Source organism: Marmota monax, unplaced genomic scaffold (assembly GCF_021218885.2).
Source record: "Marmota monax isolate L192 unplaced genomic scaffold, Marmota_monax_Labrador192_F-V1.1 WCK01_AAM20220418_F8-fsc00025, whole genome shotgun sequence".
Lineage (NCBI taxonomy): Eukaryota > Metazoa > Chordata > Mammalia > Rodentia > Sciuridae > Marmota > Marmota monax.
In genome coordinates this window covers 13,164,387-13,183,767 of record NW_026691950.1, presented here as the reverse complement: position 1 = coordinate 13,183,767, position 19,381 = coordinate 13,164,387, and the positions used below count along the sequence as shown (strand labels likewise).

The 19,381-nt window shown below is 34.6% G+C and overlaps 1 protein-coding gene across 3 annotated transcripts in view; it reads right to left on the bottom strand.

The window, feature by feature from the left end:
• The window catches only part of Cep135 (centrosomal protein 135), a 75,219-nt gene that overhangs the window by 13,110 nt on the left and 42,728 nt on the right, over positions 1 to 19,381 (bottom strand). For 2 of the 3 annotated variants that reach the window (XM_046465616.2, XM_046465685.2), the window contains exons 15-21: positions 18,265 to 18,425; positions 10,823 to 10,938; positions 10,596 to 10,750; positions 9,982 to 10,037; positions 8,841 to 9,009; positions 7,622 to 7,732; positions 7,177 to 7,362 (exon numbers count right to left, since the gene is read on the bottom strand). In XM_046465616.2, the coding sequence (XP_046321572.1) occupies positions 7,177 to 7,362; positions 7,622 to 7,732; positions 8,841 to 9,009; positions 9,982 to 10,037; positions 10,596 to 10,750; positions 10,823 to 10,938; positions 18,265 to 18,425 (954 nt within the window). Of the gene's footprint in view, positions 1 to 855; positions 2,749 to 7,176; positions 7,363 to 7,621; positions 7,733 to 8,840; positions 9,010 to 9,981; positions 10,038 to 10,595; positions 10,751 to 10,822; positions 10,939 to 18,264; positions 18,426 to 19,381 lie in introns of those variants that run through there. The other variant, XM_046465820.2, reaches the window with a different exon arrangement.

Sequence of the window (19,381 nt, the reverse complement as noted above, 5' to 3'; positions counted from 1 at the left end):
AGGCAAAAAAAGTAATTCAGTAATTAAAGGGACTGACTCTGTACAGCTACAACTTCACTTTAGAAAAATGTGACAGCCAATTTTTGCATATTTTAAAACATTCCCAGGAAGCAGTCTGCTATTAAAAGATGGCCTATTTAATGCATAAAAGGAATGAAGTATAATTATTAATCATGATAACTAAGTACCTCATGTATATATTTGGAAGGTGCAAATATGAAAATTATTGTCAGGGTGTTGTAAATATCAGGGATTCTTATAAGTTATATAAATTTTTCCTTTTTTGCTATAATATTGCCTTTTCCTCGAAAAGTAACGTATATATTTATCATTCCCCAAACATCAATGTGAAAAAACAGGGTTTACTTTAAAATTAAATACCTCAGAAAAAGAATGATTTTAATTCCTTTTTAAAAAATATTTTTTAGTTGTAGATGAACACAATATCTTTATTTTATTTATTTTTATGTGGTGCTGAGAATCAAACCTAGTGTCTCACATGTGCTAGGCAAGAGCTCTACCACTGAGCCATAACCCCAGCCCCAATTCCTTTTGATTTAAATACATAATTTTATAAGATTTTAATAACTTTGAAATGACCAAAATTGAAATACTGATAAAACATTCTACCCAGAATAATCCACATTTTAAATTTCTCACAATTTAAATTTTAAATACAAACTAATTTTATGTTTTGGGAAGACTCCACATTTGAAAAATGATTTTAACAGATGTCACTGATATGAATCAACATTAAAAATCTAATGTTATGCTATGAAGATTTAATAAATATCAATAGGTACAGAAAAGTAAACATCTGAATTTTCAAATATTAACACATTCAGTAAATAAAAATTTCCCCAAACAAGTCAAATATAAACACGAAAAGCCAATAAAAACAATGACAAAGAACAAAAGAAATATCTTCTGAGAAATTCTTTTGGGGGGTTGAAAAGCATTCCTTTAGTTACTATACTCTTCTTATTAGAACATGTAGAGATAGTATATTAGCTTCCTAGGGCTTCCACTATCAAATCATGGTAAACCAATTTATTTCCACACAGATCTGTAGGCCAGAAGTCCACATTTCATTTAATGGAGTTGACTCCTGGACACTCTGAAGCAAAATTTGTTCATGCCTCTTTCCTAGCTTCTGGTGGTTGTGACGATACTTGGTGCACACTGCCTTGTAGACATTTCACCCCAAATCTCTACCTTTATCTTCGTACAAAGTCGTCTGTGTTGTCTGTGTCCACATCTCTCTCATAAGGACAATAGTCATTTATTAGGTGACAGCCTGCCCTAATGCAGCAATAATCTCACCTGAATTTGAATGTATTGCAAAGACCCTATTTCCAAATAAGGTCACATTTATAGGTACTGGGGGTTAGGAATTCATTGTATTCTGTGGTGGGATGATGGGGGGAAACAGGGACCAGGGATTGAACTCAGGGGCACTCAACCACTGAGCCACATCCCCAGCCCTGTTTTTGTATTATATTTAGAGATAGGGTCTCACTGAGTTGCTTAGCACTTCACTTTTGCTGAGGCTGGCTTTGAACTTGAGATCCTTCTGCCTCAGCCTTCAGAGTCACTGGGATTACAGGTATGCACCACCATATCCGGCTTCATTGTATCTTTTTGACAAACACAATCCTACCTACTCTCTGGCCCCCCAAATTCATGTGCTTTTCATGTACAAAATATCTACTCCATTACAAAACAAAACAAAAACCCACGAAACATTCTAGCATCAATTTAAGTTCAAAATCTCATTGAGACATAATCTGAATCAGTTATGGGTGAGACTTGAGTATGGTCCAACTTGGGGCAAAATTCCTCTCCATCTACACACTAAGATAATAGAAAATAAATCATCTGTTTCCAAACTACAATGGTGGTACAGGTACAGAACAGACAGTCCTATTCCAAAAGGGGAAAGTATAGAAGGAATAAATCCAAAGTAAGCTTGGAACATCACACTTCAGTGTCCAATAATCACCATCTGTGGCTCTGATGTTCTTTTCTCTAGGTCTGCGAGAGCAGTCCCACCCTATTGGCCCTCAGGGGTGGTGGCCCTGCCCTCTAGAATTAAGGAGACAGTGGCCCCATCCCCTTGGTCAATGCCCACTAGATTTGTGGTCACAGCAGAAGCTACACCAGCCTCTGTGTTGCCCTTGGCAGCTCTGCTGGGCTTTCAGCCATCCTTAAGAGTCATTTTTCTTTTTCTTTTTTCTTTTGGTACTAGGGATTGAATCCAGGTGCACTTAAACACTGAGCCACATCCCCAGCCCTTTTAATATTTTATTTAGAGACAGGGTCTTGCTAAATTGCTTAAGGCCTTGCTAAGTCACTTAGGCTGGCTTTGAACTTTCGATCCTGCTGCCTCAGCCTCCTAAGCCACTGGGATTACAGGAATGTACTATCTCACCCAGCTGATTCTTCCCTTTTCTTAAAGGTGAACATATGTTTGCAGCCATTTTATATCAGTGAGATCCCAGAAGTCCAATAGCCTTTCTTAATTTTATTCCATTTCTGACCTTTTCAAAGCTGGTAACATTTCTGTTGAGATTACTGAGTCACATACCTACTTTCTCCATCAAAAATTTTGTCTAGCCACACTCTTGATCCTTTCTCCAGAGAATACTTACCTGGACAGCCTAAGTATTATTTCAAAATCATCAAGCTTTGGTTCCTTTTTTGCTTAGTAGTTCCTTCTTCAATTTCTACTTTTCCTGTCACATTTTACTGTAAGCAGCAAGGAAAAATTAGGTAGCCCCTTCCATACTTTGCTTGGAAATCTCCTCAGTTAAATGTCCAAGTTCAATACTTCCAAGTTTGATTTCCTTCCCAATAGTAAACCATAAATTTGTCAAGTTCTCTGCCACTTTATAACAAGATTCACCTCTTTTTCAGAATCTAATAACATCTTCCTTAATTCAATTTGAGCCTTCATGTATTCTATAAATGACAGAAGTTCTCACCAGAGCTGCCTTTAATGTCCATATTCTTCAAGACAATCTAGGCTTTTTCTGTTAAGTACCTCAAAACTCTTTCAGTCTCTACCAATTACTCAATCCCAGAGCTACTTTCATACTTTTAGATGTTATAGCATCGATCTATTTCCTGGCACCAAAATCTGTATTTGTTTCCCAGGACTTCTTTAATTGCTACAAACTGAGTGACTTTTAACAACAGAAATGTACTCCCTTATAGTTCTAGAAGCTGGTAGTCCAAAATTCAGGTGTAGGCAGAGTTGGTTCAGTATGGAGACTCTGAAGCAGTATATGCTCCATGTCAGTCTCCTAGGTTCTAGTGGATACTGGCAATTCTTAGTATTAACTTGGAGATGTATCATTCCAATCTCCTCACGTCTGCCTTCACATGTCCAAATCTCCCTTATTTTATAAGGACACTGGTCCTTGGTTAAGCTTCTAATCTAGTCTAGTATGACTTCCTTTTAACTTGATTATATCTGCAAATATATTATTTCCAGGTAAGAGACTGAGATTTAGGAATTAAACATGCCTTTTAGACATTTTAACCCTATCCTTTAAAGAGAGCTATTCTTTCTCCTGAAATAAGAAAACTTTAAAAACTATATCAACAAAACAAAATATAAACTAGTCTACATTTATCTAACTCAACAGTCCTTGTAGTTTAAATGAATCCAAAATTTTATTATCAGATTTTTGTCTGTTTTTATTTTGGGGGTGGGGGTGGGGAGTGCAGTACTGGCGATTGAAACTAGGGCCTCAAACATGCTAGGCAAGCACTCTACCATTGAGATACACCCCCAGTCCTTTAGTTTTGTTTTGACATGGTACCTTGCTACATTGCCTAGGTTAGCCTCAAACTCAATCCCTCTGCTCAACTTCTTAAGTAGCTGGGATTACAAGTGTATGTGACCATGCCTACCTGGCTTAGACTGTCTTTATGACAAAAGTTTATTTAAATCTACATGCAAGAATGATGTTGGATGTATACCATATATCATATACAAAAATTAACTCAAAATGGATCAAAGACCTAAACTTAAGATCTAAAGCGGTAAAATTCTTTGAAGAAAAATTAAGGGAAAAGCCTTATATTTCTTGGACATGACACCAAAATTATAAGCAACAAACGAAAAATATAGTCAAGCCCAGTGGTACATGTGTATAATCCCAGGTACACAGGAGGCAGGAGGATCACAAGTTCAAGTTCAGTCTCAGCAATGTAGCAAGAATGTCTCTTTTTTTAATATAAAAAATAAAATATAAAGAGCTAGGGATGTAACTCTGTGGTAGAATGATCCTGGGTTCAATTCCCAATACTGCAATAAATAAATAAGGAAGAAAGGAAGGGAAGGAAGGAGGAAATGGGAAAAAATAGATAAATTGAACTTCATCAAAATTAAAGTCTTTTAGGCATCAAAAAGTCAGATAAAGGATCTAAATGTAAAATATGAAACTATGAAACTACTAGAAGAGAACAGAAGAAAAACTTTAGTTGTTGGTTTAGGCAAAGATTTCTTAGATAACTAGACCCCCTAAAACACAGGCAAACAAAGCAAAATTAGACAAACAGAATAATATCAAACTAAGAAGTTTCTGCAGAGCAAAACAACCAACCAACAGAGTGAAGAGACAATTTGAAGAATGGGAGAAAGTATTTTCAAACTATCCTTCTGACAAGTGATTAATATCCAGAATATATGAGGAATCAAACACTCAATAGTAAGAAAAGAAAACGAAAAAACAACAACAAAAAATGGGGCTGGGGTTGTAGCTCAGTGGTAGAGCACTTGCCTGGCACGCGTGAGTCACTGGGTTTATCCTCAGCACCACATAAAAATAAATAAATAAAATAAAGGTATTGTGTCCATCTACAACTAAAAATATTCTTTAAAAAAATCCACCTAAATAATTCAAATTAAAAATGGACAAAAGATCTAAACACGTATTTCTCAAGAAAACTTACACTCAGCCCATAGTATATGAAAAAATGACTATTACCAAAGAGACAAAAAAAAAAAAACAAACAAACAAACAAAAACCACATCATGGTGGTGAGGATATAGAGAAAGGGGAACTTATAACTGTTGATGGGAATATAAGTAAGTACAGACATTATGGAAAATAAAATGAAGGTTCCTCAAAAAACTGAAAACAGAACTACTATATGATCCAATAATCCCACTACTGGGAAAATATCAAAAGGAAATTATATCATTACATCAAAGAAATATTTGTAAATCCATATTTATTATAGCACTATTCATAATAACCAAGATATGGAATCAACAGAGTATCCATTGATGGATAAATGAATAAATCAATTTTATATATATATATATATATATATATATATATATATATATATATATATATATATACACACACACACACACACACATACATACATATATATATATATACATATATATATAAATAGAATATTATTCAGCCATTGAAAAGTTTGAAACCCTCTCATTTGCAGCAATATGATGGAACTGGAGGAAATTATATTAAATGAAATCGCTAGGCACAGAAAGATAAATACCACATGTTTTCACTCATTGGTGAAAATTTTAAGAAGTTGATCTCATTGAAGTAAATAAAACAGTGATCGCTAGAGACTAGGAAGGATAGGAAGAGAGAAAGGTTGGATAATGGATATCAAAATACTAGAAGATAGGAGGAATTCGTTCTAATATTCTATAGTACACAGGGTGATTATAATAATCTATAGCAATTATTTTATATTTTAAAATAATTAGAGAAGAAATGGTCCAACAGAAATGATAATATTTCAGGAGATAGAAATACCAATTACTCTGATTTGATCATTGTATACATGTATCGAATTATCATCTTGCACCCCCTAAATAGGTAAGCCATTAAAAAACCAACCTATCAATGCAGTAAAAAATAACCAAAAAGAAATATCTTTAAATCACATATTTTGTAATCACATATTTCTTCAAAATATATAAAGGACTCCTGTAAGTCAACAACAATAAAAACTGATTTAAAAATGGACAAATATTTAAATAGGCATTTCTCCAAAGACATAAAAATGGTCAGTAAGCACACGAAAAGATGCTCAATAAGACAATATAGGGCTGTGGGTGTAGCTCAGAGGTAGAGTGCTTGCACAGATGAGACCCTGAGCTCAATCCTCAGCACTTAAAGAAAAAAAAATGCAAATCAAAACCACAACGAAATATAGCTTCACTCTCATTAGGATGACTATTTTATCCAAAAAATTTTAAAAAGAAAGAAAATAATAAGTATTAGAATGGATAAATTAGAATCCTAGTACTGCTGGTAGAAATGCAAAATGTTGTAGCCTTATGGAAAACCCTTGGTTGTTCCTTAACAGGTAAACATAAAATTATCATATGATCCAGCAATTCTACTTCTGGGTATATACCCAAAAGAATTAAAGAAAGAATTTAAACAGATATTTGTAAACCCATTCAGGCTTAAAATGAAGTGAAATTCTGATACCATGCTACCAAATGGATGATCTTATGATAAAGTAAATCTCAAGGCTAAGTGGAATAAGCTAGGCACAAAAGGACAAATACATCATTACACTTACACAAGGGACCTAAAATGTTGTCAAATTCATACAAACAGAGAGGAGAATGGTAGTTGCCAGGGGCTGAGGGTAGGGAATAATGGGGGATTAGTGTTTTATGGGTATAGAGTTTCAGCCGGAGAAAGGGAGACAGATGATAATGATAGGTGTACAAATCTGTGAATGTACTTTAATGCCATAAAACTATACATTTAAAAATGGTTAAAATGGCTGGGTTTGATGGTCCATACCTGTAATCCCAGTGACTCTAGAGGCTGAGGCAGGAGGACTGCAATTTCAATCTCAGCAATTTAGTAAGGCCCTAAGCAACTTAAAGAGACCCTGTCTCAATATAAAAAATAAAAAGGGCTGGGGATGTGGCTCAGTGGTTAAGAGCCCCTGGGTTCAATCCCTGGTACCTCCTCCCAAAAAAAGGTTGAAATGGTAAATTTGACATTATCATCTTTTACTATAGTAAAAAAAGTAATGGGGTTCCTATGAAAGTTATCAGAATTAATGACAAATATTTATAACCTCACCTTAATAAAGTACCTTTGAATGTTTTGTTTTACTAAATAATGCTTTTACTAGACCAATGAATGTTATTACCTCCTGAATTTCTTTTTCTAGTAGCTCGACTCTTTCTCGAAGGTGTCTCCTTTCTGTATCAATGGAGAGAAGTTCTAGTCGAACTGAGCTGCTTTCTCCTTCTGCTTGATGGGCTTTGACTTCCCAGTCTTCAGCACGGCTATGAAGCATCTGAAATCTATCTAACAAATCTTGATTTTCTTGTTCCTGTTTTAAGCATAATTAAATTGTTTCTAAATTAGTTAACTGTCACTAAATGGAACACACATACACACTAGGCATTCTGTTCTAAATTTGGGAGCATCAGGTATCTGTGTACTATACTAAAATCTATTGGAAAATATAAAAAGAAGATAAGATCTTAACTCTCAACTGTTTAACAAATAATAGTATGGACAAAACAGACAAACATGAAAAAGTTTTTAAAAAAATCAATGTGAAATCCAACATAAACAATGTTTTTCACCTTAGCAGCCATTAAACTCTCACATCGTGACACCTCAGTTATATAATTATGCACTCTACTCTTCATTTCTTCCTTTTCTTGCATTGCTGCTTCCAATTCCAATGAGATTGCCTATAAATCAGAAATTGAAGACAAATCTAAAGTGAACACGGTACCAAATGAGTTCTATTTATATTCAAATAGTTTCTTTGGAATAAGAGTACAGGGCAAAAGTAATTGTCACATATATTTCCTGGCTGATCTTGGATGTAAGAAACACCAAATTTTTAAAAAAATATTCTTTTCAGTTGAAGATGAACACAATACCTTTATTTATTTATCTTTATGTGGTGCTCAGAGCCTCACACATGCTAGGAGAGCGCTGTACCACTGAGCCACAAACCCCGCCCAGAAACACCAAATTTTACCACACATCTCCCATAACATTCCTCACCATGTAATCTGACTTTTACACTAAGGGCTAGTTATGGTTAGAGCTTGACCTTTTTAAGAAATTCATAATTCTTATAAATGAATACACAAACAATATAACTCCACATCATATATGACCATAATAATTATAACAAGTTATAATTACTCTATGTATGCATAATGTATCAAAATATACTCTACTACCATGTATACCTAGAAAGAACAATTATAACATATGCTTTATGAATAATACTGAAAGTAATTTAAAAAAATTTTTTTAGTTGTAGATGGAAACAATATATTTATTTATTTATTTTTATATAGTGCTGAGGATCAAACCCAGTGCCTCACACATGCAAAGCAGGCACTCTACCACTGAGCCACAGCCACAGCTACAGCCCCCTGAAAGTAATTTTTAAAAAACAGAGTATTTAAAACAGGAAATCATTGGTCTCTTTGTATAATCTTTTAATAAACCAGCAATAAAAAAAATTCTCTCAGCACTTGACATTTTAAAATACTCATTAATTTATTTTTAATCTATTTATTTATTTATTTTAGAAAAGAGAGAGCCTCGCTATGTTGTTTAGGCTGGTGTTGAACTTCTGGGCTTAAGTGATTCTCTTGCCTCAGTCCCCTGATTAATTGAGACTACAAGCAAGTGCCATCATGGCAGGGTAAACTACATTTTTTTATTAGCCTGATAGATGAAATTCTCCTTAAAAAATTACCTATGTTGCTTTACTATTTAGCAAACAACAAATAGGTACTCTGAAACCACCAGCATTTATGCACTGTGTGTTCATACTTGGTTTTCTCTTGCCATTGTACTCAGATCATCTTGCAATCGTCTGTTTTCCTTAAAAGCTATTTCTCTAGCTCTTCCCACTTCGTCAAGTTCTTTGTGATATGCATCAACCTGGCGTCGAAGGCTGCTTATCTCCCTTTCTCGATTAGTCAATGCTTCCTTTAGCTGGCTGTTAAATGAGGAAATAATGAAGCTTTTTAGAAAATTGTAGTTCATTTAAAAGAAAACTACTGAATTAAATATTCTAAGAATATAGGAAACTAGACTGCTTCATTAAGATACTGATTAAGTAAAGCAGGTATTTTAGATCTCTACCAGTCATATCTGCAAATAAATTCACAAAACAGATTTATTATTCCAAAAACCAAGTAAATACAGAACCAAAGCGTTTACTCTAAGTATTAAGAACCAAACATAAGAGATTCAATTGGCAAATATCTATTAAATGTTTACTCTTCCACTATTTTTTTTTTAAGTTGTAAGTAGACACAACACCTTTATTTTTATTTATTTATATGTGGTGCTAAGGATTGAACCCAGGGCCTCACACGTGCTAGACAAGTGCTCTACTGCTGAGCCACAACCCCAGCCCTACTCTCCCACTATTACATAAAATTAAAGGTATGTAAAATAAATATACTGAGTGACTTGACTTTAAGCCCCTTTTACTCTTTCTGGGGAGACTAGACATAAAATGTAAATTTTGTAACTGTTCAAGATAAATTTAGATAGAGAAAAAATTCAAAATTGATACTAAAATTCAAAATTGATACTAATCAACATTTTAAAATTTTAAAATGGTAATGAATTGTAATGAACAGAGACTGGTAATTATAGTAATTATAGTAAAAACAGAGAGTTAAGTAGGAAATGTTAAAGAATAATTATAATTATTCAAGGTAATTATAGTAAAAACAGAGTTAAGTAGGAAACGTTAAAGAATAATTAATAAGATACAAATGTTTAAATGGATGACAGGAAGAATAATTAAAGAGGTAACATTCTCAAGCAGGAGACTGAGAAAATGATGCCACTGGCAAAAAATGGGGAAATTAGCTTATTGCTGATGGCTACTAAATAGATAAAAACTATTCACCAAAAATTTCTTAAAAAGCTGGGTTTCACCTGATTAATTACTTACTTCTTGGATAATTCATACTCTGAGATAGTTTTCTTCATCTGAGCAATAGCTTTCTCCTACAGAAATTGTAAAAATATATAAGATTCTAAATCATTCATATAGAAATGTTTGTAGCTAGATTCATATAATTTGTCACATTTATATAGTTAAGTACATAGTTCAATTATATAAATTATGCATAAAATGTGTAATCGATGTGATTCTGCAATCTGCATATGGGGTAAAAATGGGAGTTCACAACCCACTTGAATCAAATGTATGAAACATGATATGTCAAGAACTATGTAATGCTTTGAACCAATAATAAAAATTAAAAAAAAAATTATGCATAAAAGAGAAAGTTCCAAGTAAACATATTTCCACGTCTCAATTATACTTCACATATTGGCATGTTTCTTTCCACCCTAGGAACTTGAATAGTTTCTTTAAAAAGTTTGCCTAATAATATCTGATAAAATCACATTCTAACAATAGATAAAATCATATTTTGAAGATTCAAATTATTGAGATAAAATGCCCTGGGTCTTGAGGTAAGAACTATGTATGAATCTGAAACAGAATAAGATAATCCTCTCTATTCAGATATTGGAAAATGATATTTAACAGTTATATACTTTATTTTCTAGGTTTTCTTGCAAGTCTGCAAGCTTTTCTGTCTTCTCGTCTACAGTCTCCTGAAGAAAGTCTTTTTCTTTATCAATAACACCAATGGTCTTTTTCATTACATGAGCTGCCTCATTCTGTGAAGTCATCTTAAGGTTTAGTTCATCTATAAATGAAAAGAAATGTTTGTTAGACAAAGTAAATCATGATTAGCAAAGACAAAATTTAAATCACTTACTTATTTTTCCCTCCAGTATTTTAATTTGTTCTTGGGCTGATTCAAGTTCACCTCTTTTTAAGGAAAGTCGGCGCTGATACTCATCAAGTGACCGCTGTAGCTGGTCATTTACTATCCTAAAGAAGCAGTAGACAAAAACAAATGGTATTCTTTATCTCTCTTAGAAATAATTTTTTAAAATGAGATATCTTAAAAATAGTTTTTCTTATTTTTAAATTTCTTTTATTCATTTTAAAGCTCTTCCAGTATAATCAATGGCCTTATATTATTTCTTGCAGTCCATCATTCTTCTCCAAAAATAATAATTTGATTTTTTTAATAAAAAAATCAAATTAATTGTATACTCTAGAATTTTCTAGAGTCTTCTTGGTAGTTTTTAAAGATCTTCTCAGTTTCCTAATATCAACACCCTCTCCCTTAAAATCTATTTCCAATAGTGGAGGCACAAAAAAAAAAAAAAAAAAAAAAAAAAGGTGCTGTTCTTACAGTATGGCCTAACACTTCAGACAGAGTATGCTCCATGAATCCTGACCATCCTGACTAGTGTGAGCTTCTACTTTTTGGATGGCTAGTCAATGGAGGTCATAGTAAATAGGGAAGGCAGGCATTCTTTATAGTGCAATAGGAATTTAAGACTAAAGACTGGTTTCAGGGAGCAAAAGAAAGGATGCCTAGAAGACATCTCAATAAAGACAATTTCAAAGGTGTCTATTACTGATCAGTAATTATTTTTCAGAAATAATATCTCTAGAAACTCAACAGCAAAAATTTGCTCTCTTGGCAAATCTCAGAATGCTCTTAGCCATGGCCTGGGAGTCTTACTCTGCCTGGCTGGAAAGACACATCTGTCACCCCAGGTTATTTGTCAGGAATAGATGTCTTTAGAGGATAAAAGAAGAAGATACTAAGGGTTGCTTAGCTTAGAACTGCCTAATGGAGGAGGCTTGGATTGTACACCTCTAGTAAAATAGGACAACAAAAAAAATTTACTAGCAATACTGAGAAGTATTATGTAAAATAAAAGAGATTATGCTAACTTTTCTATTAGCAAGTTAATCATGACCCAGAAATAGGGAGGAGCTGGGTGCAATGGTGCATTCGTATAATTCCAGCAGCTCCAGAGGCTGAAACAGGATGATTGAGAGTTCAAAGCCAGCCTCAGCAACAGTGAGGCGCTGAGCAACTAGGTGAGTATCAGTATCCCCGCCTCTACAAAAAACCAGGAGGAAAGTTACTTAGAACTGCACAACCAAACCAAACCATGTCAGAAAGTCACTAGGTTCAAGCAGAATGACTTCATAAAATTATAAAATTAGATCCAGGTGGCTAATCAAGATCTTCCTTTTTATTATGTGGGATATAACAACACAAGGCGATACTATCCAAGTTTTACAGAAACAACTAGTAACATGCCCAAGGTCACAAAGCCAGTAAAGGCAAAGAAAAGATGCAAATCTAGGCTAATCTAACATGACATCAATGTTCTTCTACTATATTCTATTGCTTCAATATGCAGAATATAGGGAGACAAATCCTCTACATGGAAAAAGTCTGTCAGGAAGCCATACAAAGTCCTTTCAAAAATAAAAATGGGCTGTGGGTGTTGGGGGTTGTGGCTCAGTGGTAGAGCACTTGTCTAGCATTTGTGAGGCACTGGATTCAATTCTCAGTAGCAAATATAAATAAATAAAATAAAGGTTCATCAACATCTAAAAAAATAAAATAAAATGGCCCCCAGAGTTCCATCTTTAATAAAGGATGCCAAGTGAGTGACTGTGCTTGAAATTCTAAGCAAAAATGTAATAATTTCTTTGCATTTAATTTCATAGGTAGGATAATTTGCTGATGAAAGCAGAGTTGATAAAGGAAAGCAAGATAACAAACGTCTTGATTAATATTCACATAAAGGAAGCCCTTGGGAGAGTCCTAATAATAGCTTTGCTTTTTTATATTCTCATGTAGAAAGAAAAATAGACAACTAAGACTGTATACCAGATCCTGGAAGTAACTTCTGACTGAACTTAGTACTAAGATAAAGGTCTTCTTAATGAAAGAAGTGAGGCAGAAAGTTCCTAAGAAAAAATACCTTAGTGACTGCCATATTATTTGTTCATAAGAGTGCTGTTTCCCAGAAGTCTATGGTTATAGCCCAACACTCAATGAGAAAGATTATTATTAACTTTTTTTTTTTTTTAATTTTAGGCTTCTGCAAGGGGATGATAACTGGTGGCCGTAGTTCCCTTAGTTCTTTCAATTCTAGTTTCACAGGCTCAGCTATCCAATTAAGAGCCCTGCTCATCTTTTTATCTTGGAAGAATATTGGGAATACTCAGAAGAGTTTCTTGACATCCAAGATAATCTATGAGCCTTCTTTCCCTTATCTAAAATGATATTTAATTCCCTTAGCAAATAAACACTTTTCAAAGGAGACCTGTTACATTGGCTTTCCAAATGTATCTAAACAAATCTTAGTAAAACATATCTGTTGGTATAACTTTATGTCTGATTAGAGTTTATGGACTGTTTTCAGGAAAATCTGCTATACCATTTATTTGACTGGATAACTGCATAGCTTGCTATTTATTTATTTGCAGTACTGGGGATTGAACCCACGTCCTTGCACATGTAGGCAAGTACTCTAACACTAAGGTATAATTTCAGTCCTTTGAGATAGGGTCTTGCTAAGTTGCCAAGATGACCCTGAACTTTTGATCTCCTGCTTCAGCCTCCCATGTGTGCACCATCATGGCTGGCAACTTTCAGGTTTTGAACACGCAAAGATAAAAAGCTAAGGTAAATTGAAAAAAGGACTATTTAGTTGTAAGGATCAAGGATATTTGCCAAGGGGTTGAGAAGTTAGTTGTCTAACTAGGCTAGGAACAATTTATCCTTGAGCAGGATTGACAAACTACAGTCTGCTATTTATTTTTGGAAGAACTGAGATGTACAAATGGGTTTATAAATGCTTAAGTAATTGAAGAATACTGACTATTTGTAGAAAATTTGCTAACTTTGGTTCTAGAGCTTGGCTAGCAAGCTCTGAGGAGGCAGTAGGCATCTTTCCTATGTACAGAAATGTTCCCTATTAATAGCATTATGAAGTTTTGATCTGGGATATAAAATACCACATCTCATTAAATACTGCAATTTGAGGGGGACAACAGTCATTTGTTTAATTTTGAAGAGTGGGAATGAATGAAATTTCTATTCATTCATTCATTCAGTGGTACTGGGGACTGAACCCAGGGGTATTCTACCATTGAACTATATCTCCAGCCCTTTCTATTTTCCATTTTAAAGACAGTCTCACTACACTGTCCAGGCTGGTCATGAACATGCAATCCTTCTGCCTTAGCTTCCTAAGTAGCTGGGATTATAGGTGTGCATCACTATGCCCAGCTAAAAGTGGGATTTTATAGTATATCCTCTGATTTACCCCAACAGCTAGACAAAAGGCATTTTATTTGGACAACTACGAGACTGTGCATGATAAAAGAAAATCCTGTTTGGTGACACCTTAATTTGGTGGAAAAAAAAAATGCCTAGCCTCATGAGGTGGATGGGAAAGAACAAGGGCCTCATTTATCTGAGAATCTGATTCTTAAACATGTTTCTATCAAGGAAAAGAGAGGTTGATGTGATTAAAAGAGCAGCAAGAGTGCTCTTCTCTATTAAACATATAAAAAAATGGCACAAGGTTTGGACAACATGCCTTTGTTTTTATAGGTATTATGGTTTGTACTGAGTTTAGCTTTGTATTTGGAACTAACAGCTTGAACTCATGGTTCTAATAATGCTTACTAATGTGGAGAATGTGAATGGCACAATAGCCTCAAAGATAAGATATGTCATAGTTTTCTGTCAGAGCAAAATGAAGTTATAAAATAATGTGATATCCCCAGATTATATAAGGTAGAGAGAAAAATTCTCAGTCCCCTCCTGTAGCACATTGATTAGATTACCCCTAAGAAAGGAAACAGGCAGCTTGCATCCCAGAAAAAAAGGATTTTAGTCTAAGAACAAAAACCCCAAAGGAGCTACAGACTAGGGTGTTCAAGAGAGGGTACTGAAAGCTCTACCTTCTGAACTTTCTGTGAGAAAAGAAAAGGGGTGTCGCTACAATCAGAAGGAAAAGAAAAATGGATTAAATGCCAGATCCTGTCAGATGGATATAGAGCGAAAAGGATATACTAATAATTCTGAGAGACAAACACACAACATGGTATTTGTATTTCGGAGATTAAGACAGGCAGGAACCAGAAGAGGAGCTGGGCCATTCAGCTGTCCTTCACAGAATATAGGTAGTGCTTACAAAAAGAGAATGAAGCAAAAAGTAGTATATGCATTAGTTTTTTCTAAAGTCAACCTTATAAAGACTGCAGTCAATCAGTAAAAGAGCAAAACGAAGATGCTCTAAATAAGTGGCAAACAGTATTCCTTAACTGACCAGGTAACCAGTTTTTGGACTTATTTCCTTAAGCTATTTCATGTATCAGGGAACCCTATGAACAATAGTCTCAGGTTTTTCTTTTCCTAATTATTCCTTTGATTCTCACCTTTGCTCTGTTTTTTCCACTATATACTTCTGTGATTCTTTGTTTTTGTATATTGGATCTGTGTCTTTAAAAAAAAAAAAAATTGAGTAACTGCTGACAAGCTACACATTCTGCATTCTTTTCTTTTTTTTTTTAACCTTTATTTTATTTATTTATTTTTAATGTGGTGCTGAGGATCGAACCCAGGGAGTCACCATGCTAGGCAAGCAGTACTCTACCACTGAGCCACAACCCCAGTCCTATTTTATCTTCTTTTTATAACTATATAAGTCATTAGGTCTTTTGGTTTTACGTATGAAACATTTCTTAGGTTTCAGTCTAGACCTTTGGTGTCCACTATATGCCATCAAGTCTCTAAGACTTCAAATCCATGTTCCGTATTTCTACCAGAGTTAGCTTTCTAAGAAGCATGCTACTCATGTACACCCTCCTTCGTTAAAGATGTCTGCTTTTTAGTCAGAAAGGGTTCAAAATAGAAGATACATATTCAGATTTTACATTTACTTCCTTGAAAGAGGCAAGAAAAAGAAGGAAAATGGCACAGGTAGCAAAAAATTCTATCCTTTTCAGCAGTCCTACCCTACAGATTCAAAAACTTGTTTACAATCATATTAACTTATAAACATTAAAAAAAAAAAATACAGATACCCATCTGGAGGCAGTTGCTCATGCCCCTAATCCCAGTGGCTCAGAGAGAGGAGGATTGTTAAATTCCAGACCAGCCTCAGCAATTTAGTGAGGTCATATGCAACTTAGTGAAATCCTATCTAAAAATGAAAAAATAAAAAGGGTTGGTGATGTTGCTCAATGGTTAAGTACACCTGGGTTCAATTCCCAACACTAAAAACCAAAATCCAAAAACACATACCTAAAATCTATTGAGATTTACTCAGCAAATTTAAAGCCAGAGAGACAGGCCCTAAATTCATACTTTTCAAAAGCTCGAGGTGATTCTGCTTCTAGGCCAACTGTGGAGAGTGGTGATTTAAATCATGGTCTTTTTGACTCCCTCATGGCTGTGTTTGTACTGGGACCTACCTGTGTGAAAGTACAGGTTGAGATGGCCCAGTTGCTATGGTGCTGCAGCCTGAGAAAACTGTGCAAATGCTCAGAGTTATCAGTTGGGACTTTGAGCTCAGGCACCATCTCCCAGGGTCAGAGAATTTTGAGCAAAACAAAATGACCTTAATGTCTTGTCAGACCTGTGTCCTTTTAGATTGTCTGCTTTGTTACAACTTTTCCATAAATAATCTTTTGGTTTTTCGAATATTTTTTTTTTAGTTGTAGATGGACACAGTATTGACAGACAACTCAATATTTCTAAGCTACATATTCTGCATTTTTTTCTTTTAACTTTATTTTATTTATTTATTTTTAATGTGGTGCTGAGGATCGAACCCAGTGCGACGCAAGTGCTAGGTGAACGCTCTACCACTGAGCCACAACCCCAGCCCCAATAAATAGCCTTTTGGTGATTAAACCTATATAATAAACATGCTGAGCTAGCTCTGGGTCACTGTGTCTCCACCAGAGAGCAGTGTCCCACTTGGCCCCACCTTTCTCTCTCTGTGTATCTGTTTGTCTTTTCTTCATCCTCCATGGCTCCTACTTGTCCAGTGTCTTTCCCTGAATTAATGACCGTGGCTGAGAACAAAAATGAGAGGGCCCAGAAAGTTGGTGCCCAAACAGGGACTGGACACAGGGGATCGTCTTCAATGCTCAGATGGGAGGATGCTTCTGAGGCCGGGGTAGCAAAGAAAAGTGAGAAGCAAGTTTATAGGTGGGTCTAAACCATGAAACAACTGGGATCCAAAGAAGGGATCTCTAATTTGCAATGCTTAAGATTATGCTTTCTTAGTTTATGCTAGCTCTCTTTCTCTCTTAGGCTTTCATTTAGAATGTAAACTGCAAAAACTGGTTTGAGACCAAAGGAAAAAAAATGTCACTTTTAAATTCAACCTGCTGCTGTGGGCTGTCTTGTTTTTTCTGGCACCCTGCCACCTTGCTTTCTTAACAAGTTCCTCCCTAAGACTACAGCACAGGGAGACATTGAAATGATTTCCTTTATACAATTTTCTTTTCCTTAAAAATCTTTCTTGAGGATTTCAGGACTCTAAGCCAAAAGTAAACTCTGATCTGCTAAATACTGTTAGCTACATTTGTCTGATATCTTGTTTTTTTGTTTTTAGTATTTTTTTTAGTTGTCAATAGACCTTTATTTTATTTATTTATATATGGTGTTGAGAACTGAACCTGGTGCCTCACACATGCTATGCAAACACTCTGCCACTGAGCCACAACCCCAGCTCTGATATCTTGGTTTTTGTAGTTAAAAATGAGTAAATCAGGTTTAACATCAGTGGGATTTAATCATAAATCTGTTAAAGGAGACATCTGATTAATTTACAAAATTGGGGTGCTAAACATCAACTGCTAAATATACAATCAACTACTCTTGATTTCTTTAATTCCATAAGGTAATAACATTAAATGTCTCACCAGTCCTGCATTCTTCAGATTGTCTGCTCTGCTAAAACTTTCCCACAAATAACTTTTTGATCATGAAACCCATATAATAAATGTGCTGAACTAGCTCTGGGTCACTGGTTCTCCATCAGAGAGTAATGTCCCACCTGGCCCCACCTTTTTCTTTGTGTGTCTGTTTGTCTTTTCTTCATCCCCTAAACCCCTCATTTAGTTTTTGAATTAATGGCCATGGCTGAGAGTAGAGATGGGGCCATGGCATCTGTGGAAACTACTGTTTGGAAATAGTTTGGAAACTACTGTTCAAAGGCACAATCTGAAATGCCATGGTTGTAAATCTTATATAATCAGAAACATGTTCCCAGGAGTGAAATTAAAAAAAAAAAGTTCCAATAAACTTACCTAAGGGAATTCATCTCTGTTTTCTGATGAGATGAGTCACCAGGTACATGGCCAATTTGGCTTATTTGTTGAGCTTGAAATTTTGATTTGTTCTCTAATGACTCTATTTTTTCTTTCATTAGGAACACTTTCGATTGTAATTCACATTTTTCACTTTCAAGCTATAATTTAAATTTAAAAAATTAATAGGCATATGTCTTAATGTTTCAATTTTATTTTTCATAGGCACTCTTTATAATAATAAAATGGTAAAAAACTAAGGAAATAAATTACATGTTTTTTAAACCATAAAAGTCATGTGTATATTAGGTTACAGATTTCAGAATTGGCATACCCATTTATGTCTGCTTCTCACTATCACCAAAATGGAAGAAAAGATACAAACAAACAAACAAACAATAAAGAAAGAACAAATCCATAACCTCAATGAAACAGAAAGGGAAAACAAAATGAAAAATTGGAGGAACTTTTAAAAAAACAAAAAGTAGGACTGAATTAAGGAAAACCCAGAGTAGAAAATGCTGTAATCCAAACACAAAATGGGAGAGATTTATACGAGAAAACAAAAATTTTCTTGAAGGGCACAAAATGTAACCTGGCTTGATATACAGACAACCACGTTTTTGGATGAAAACACAAAACTGTAAATGTACTGAAATTTTCGTAAATAATAAAAATATCCAATGAAATTCTAATAAAATTCCTAACTGAACCTTTTTAAAAAGAGGGTGGCTTAGATATTATTCTAAAATTCATTTAGGAAAAAAGAAAGCTATGAGATAGCAAAACCAGAAAGCTACTATAATTAAAAGAGTGTGAATATCACAGAAATGGACAATATATCTTGTTTATCAAGGGAGTGGGAGAGTTTGGTTTGTATATCCACCACACGGCTTTAAAAATACCATCTAAATCTTTGAAACTACTGTGGGCAGTCCCCAAACACATCTTCCACCCACTGCCCACAGTAACCACTATTCTGTATCTTATGTTTCTCGTTTCTTGTTTTTGTTTTGTTTTGAGATGAGGTTTTACTACATTGCCCAGGCTGATCTTGAACTCTCCTTCTGCCTCAGCCTCCCTAGTAATTGGGACTATAGAAATTAATGTTAGTACC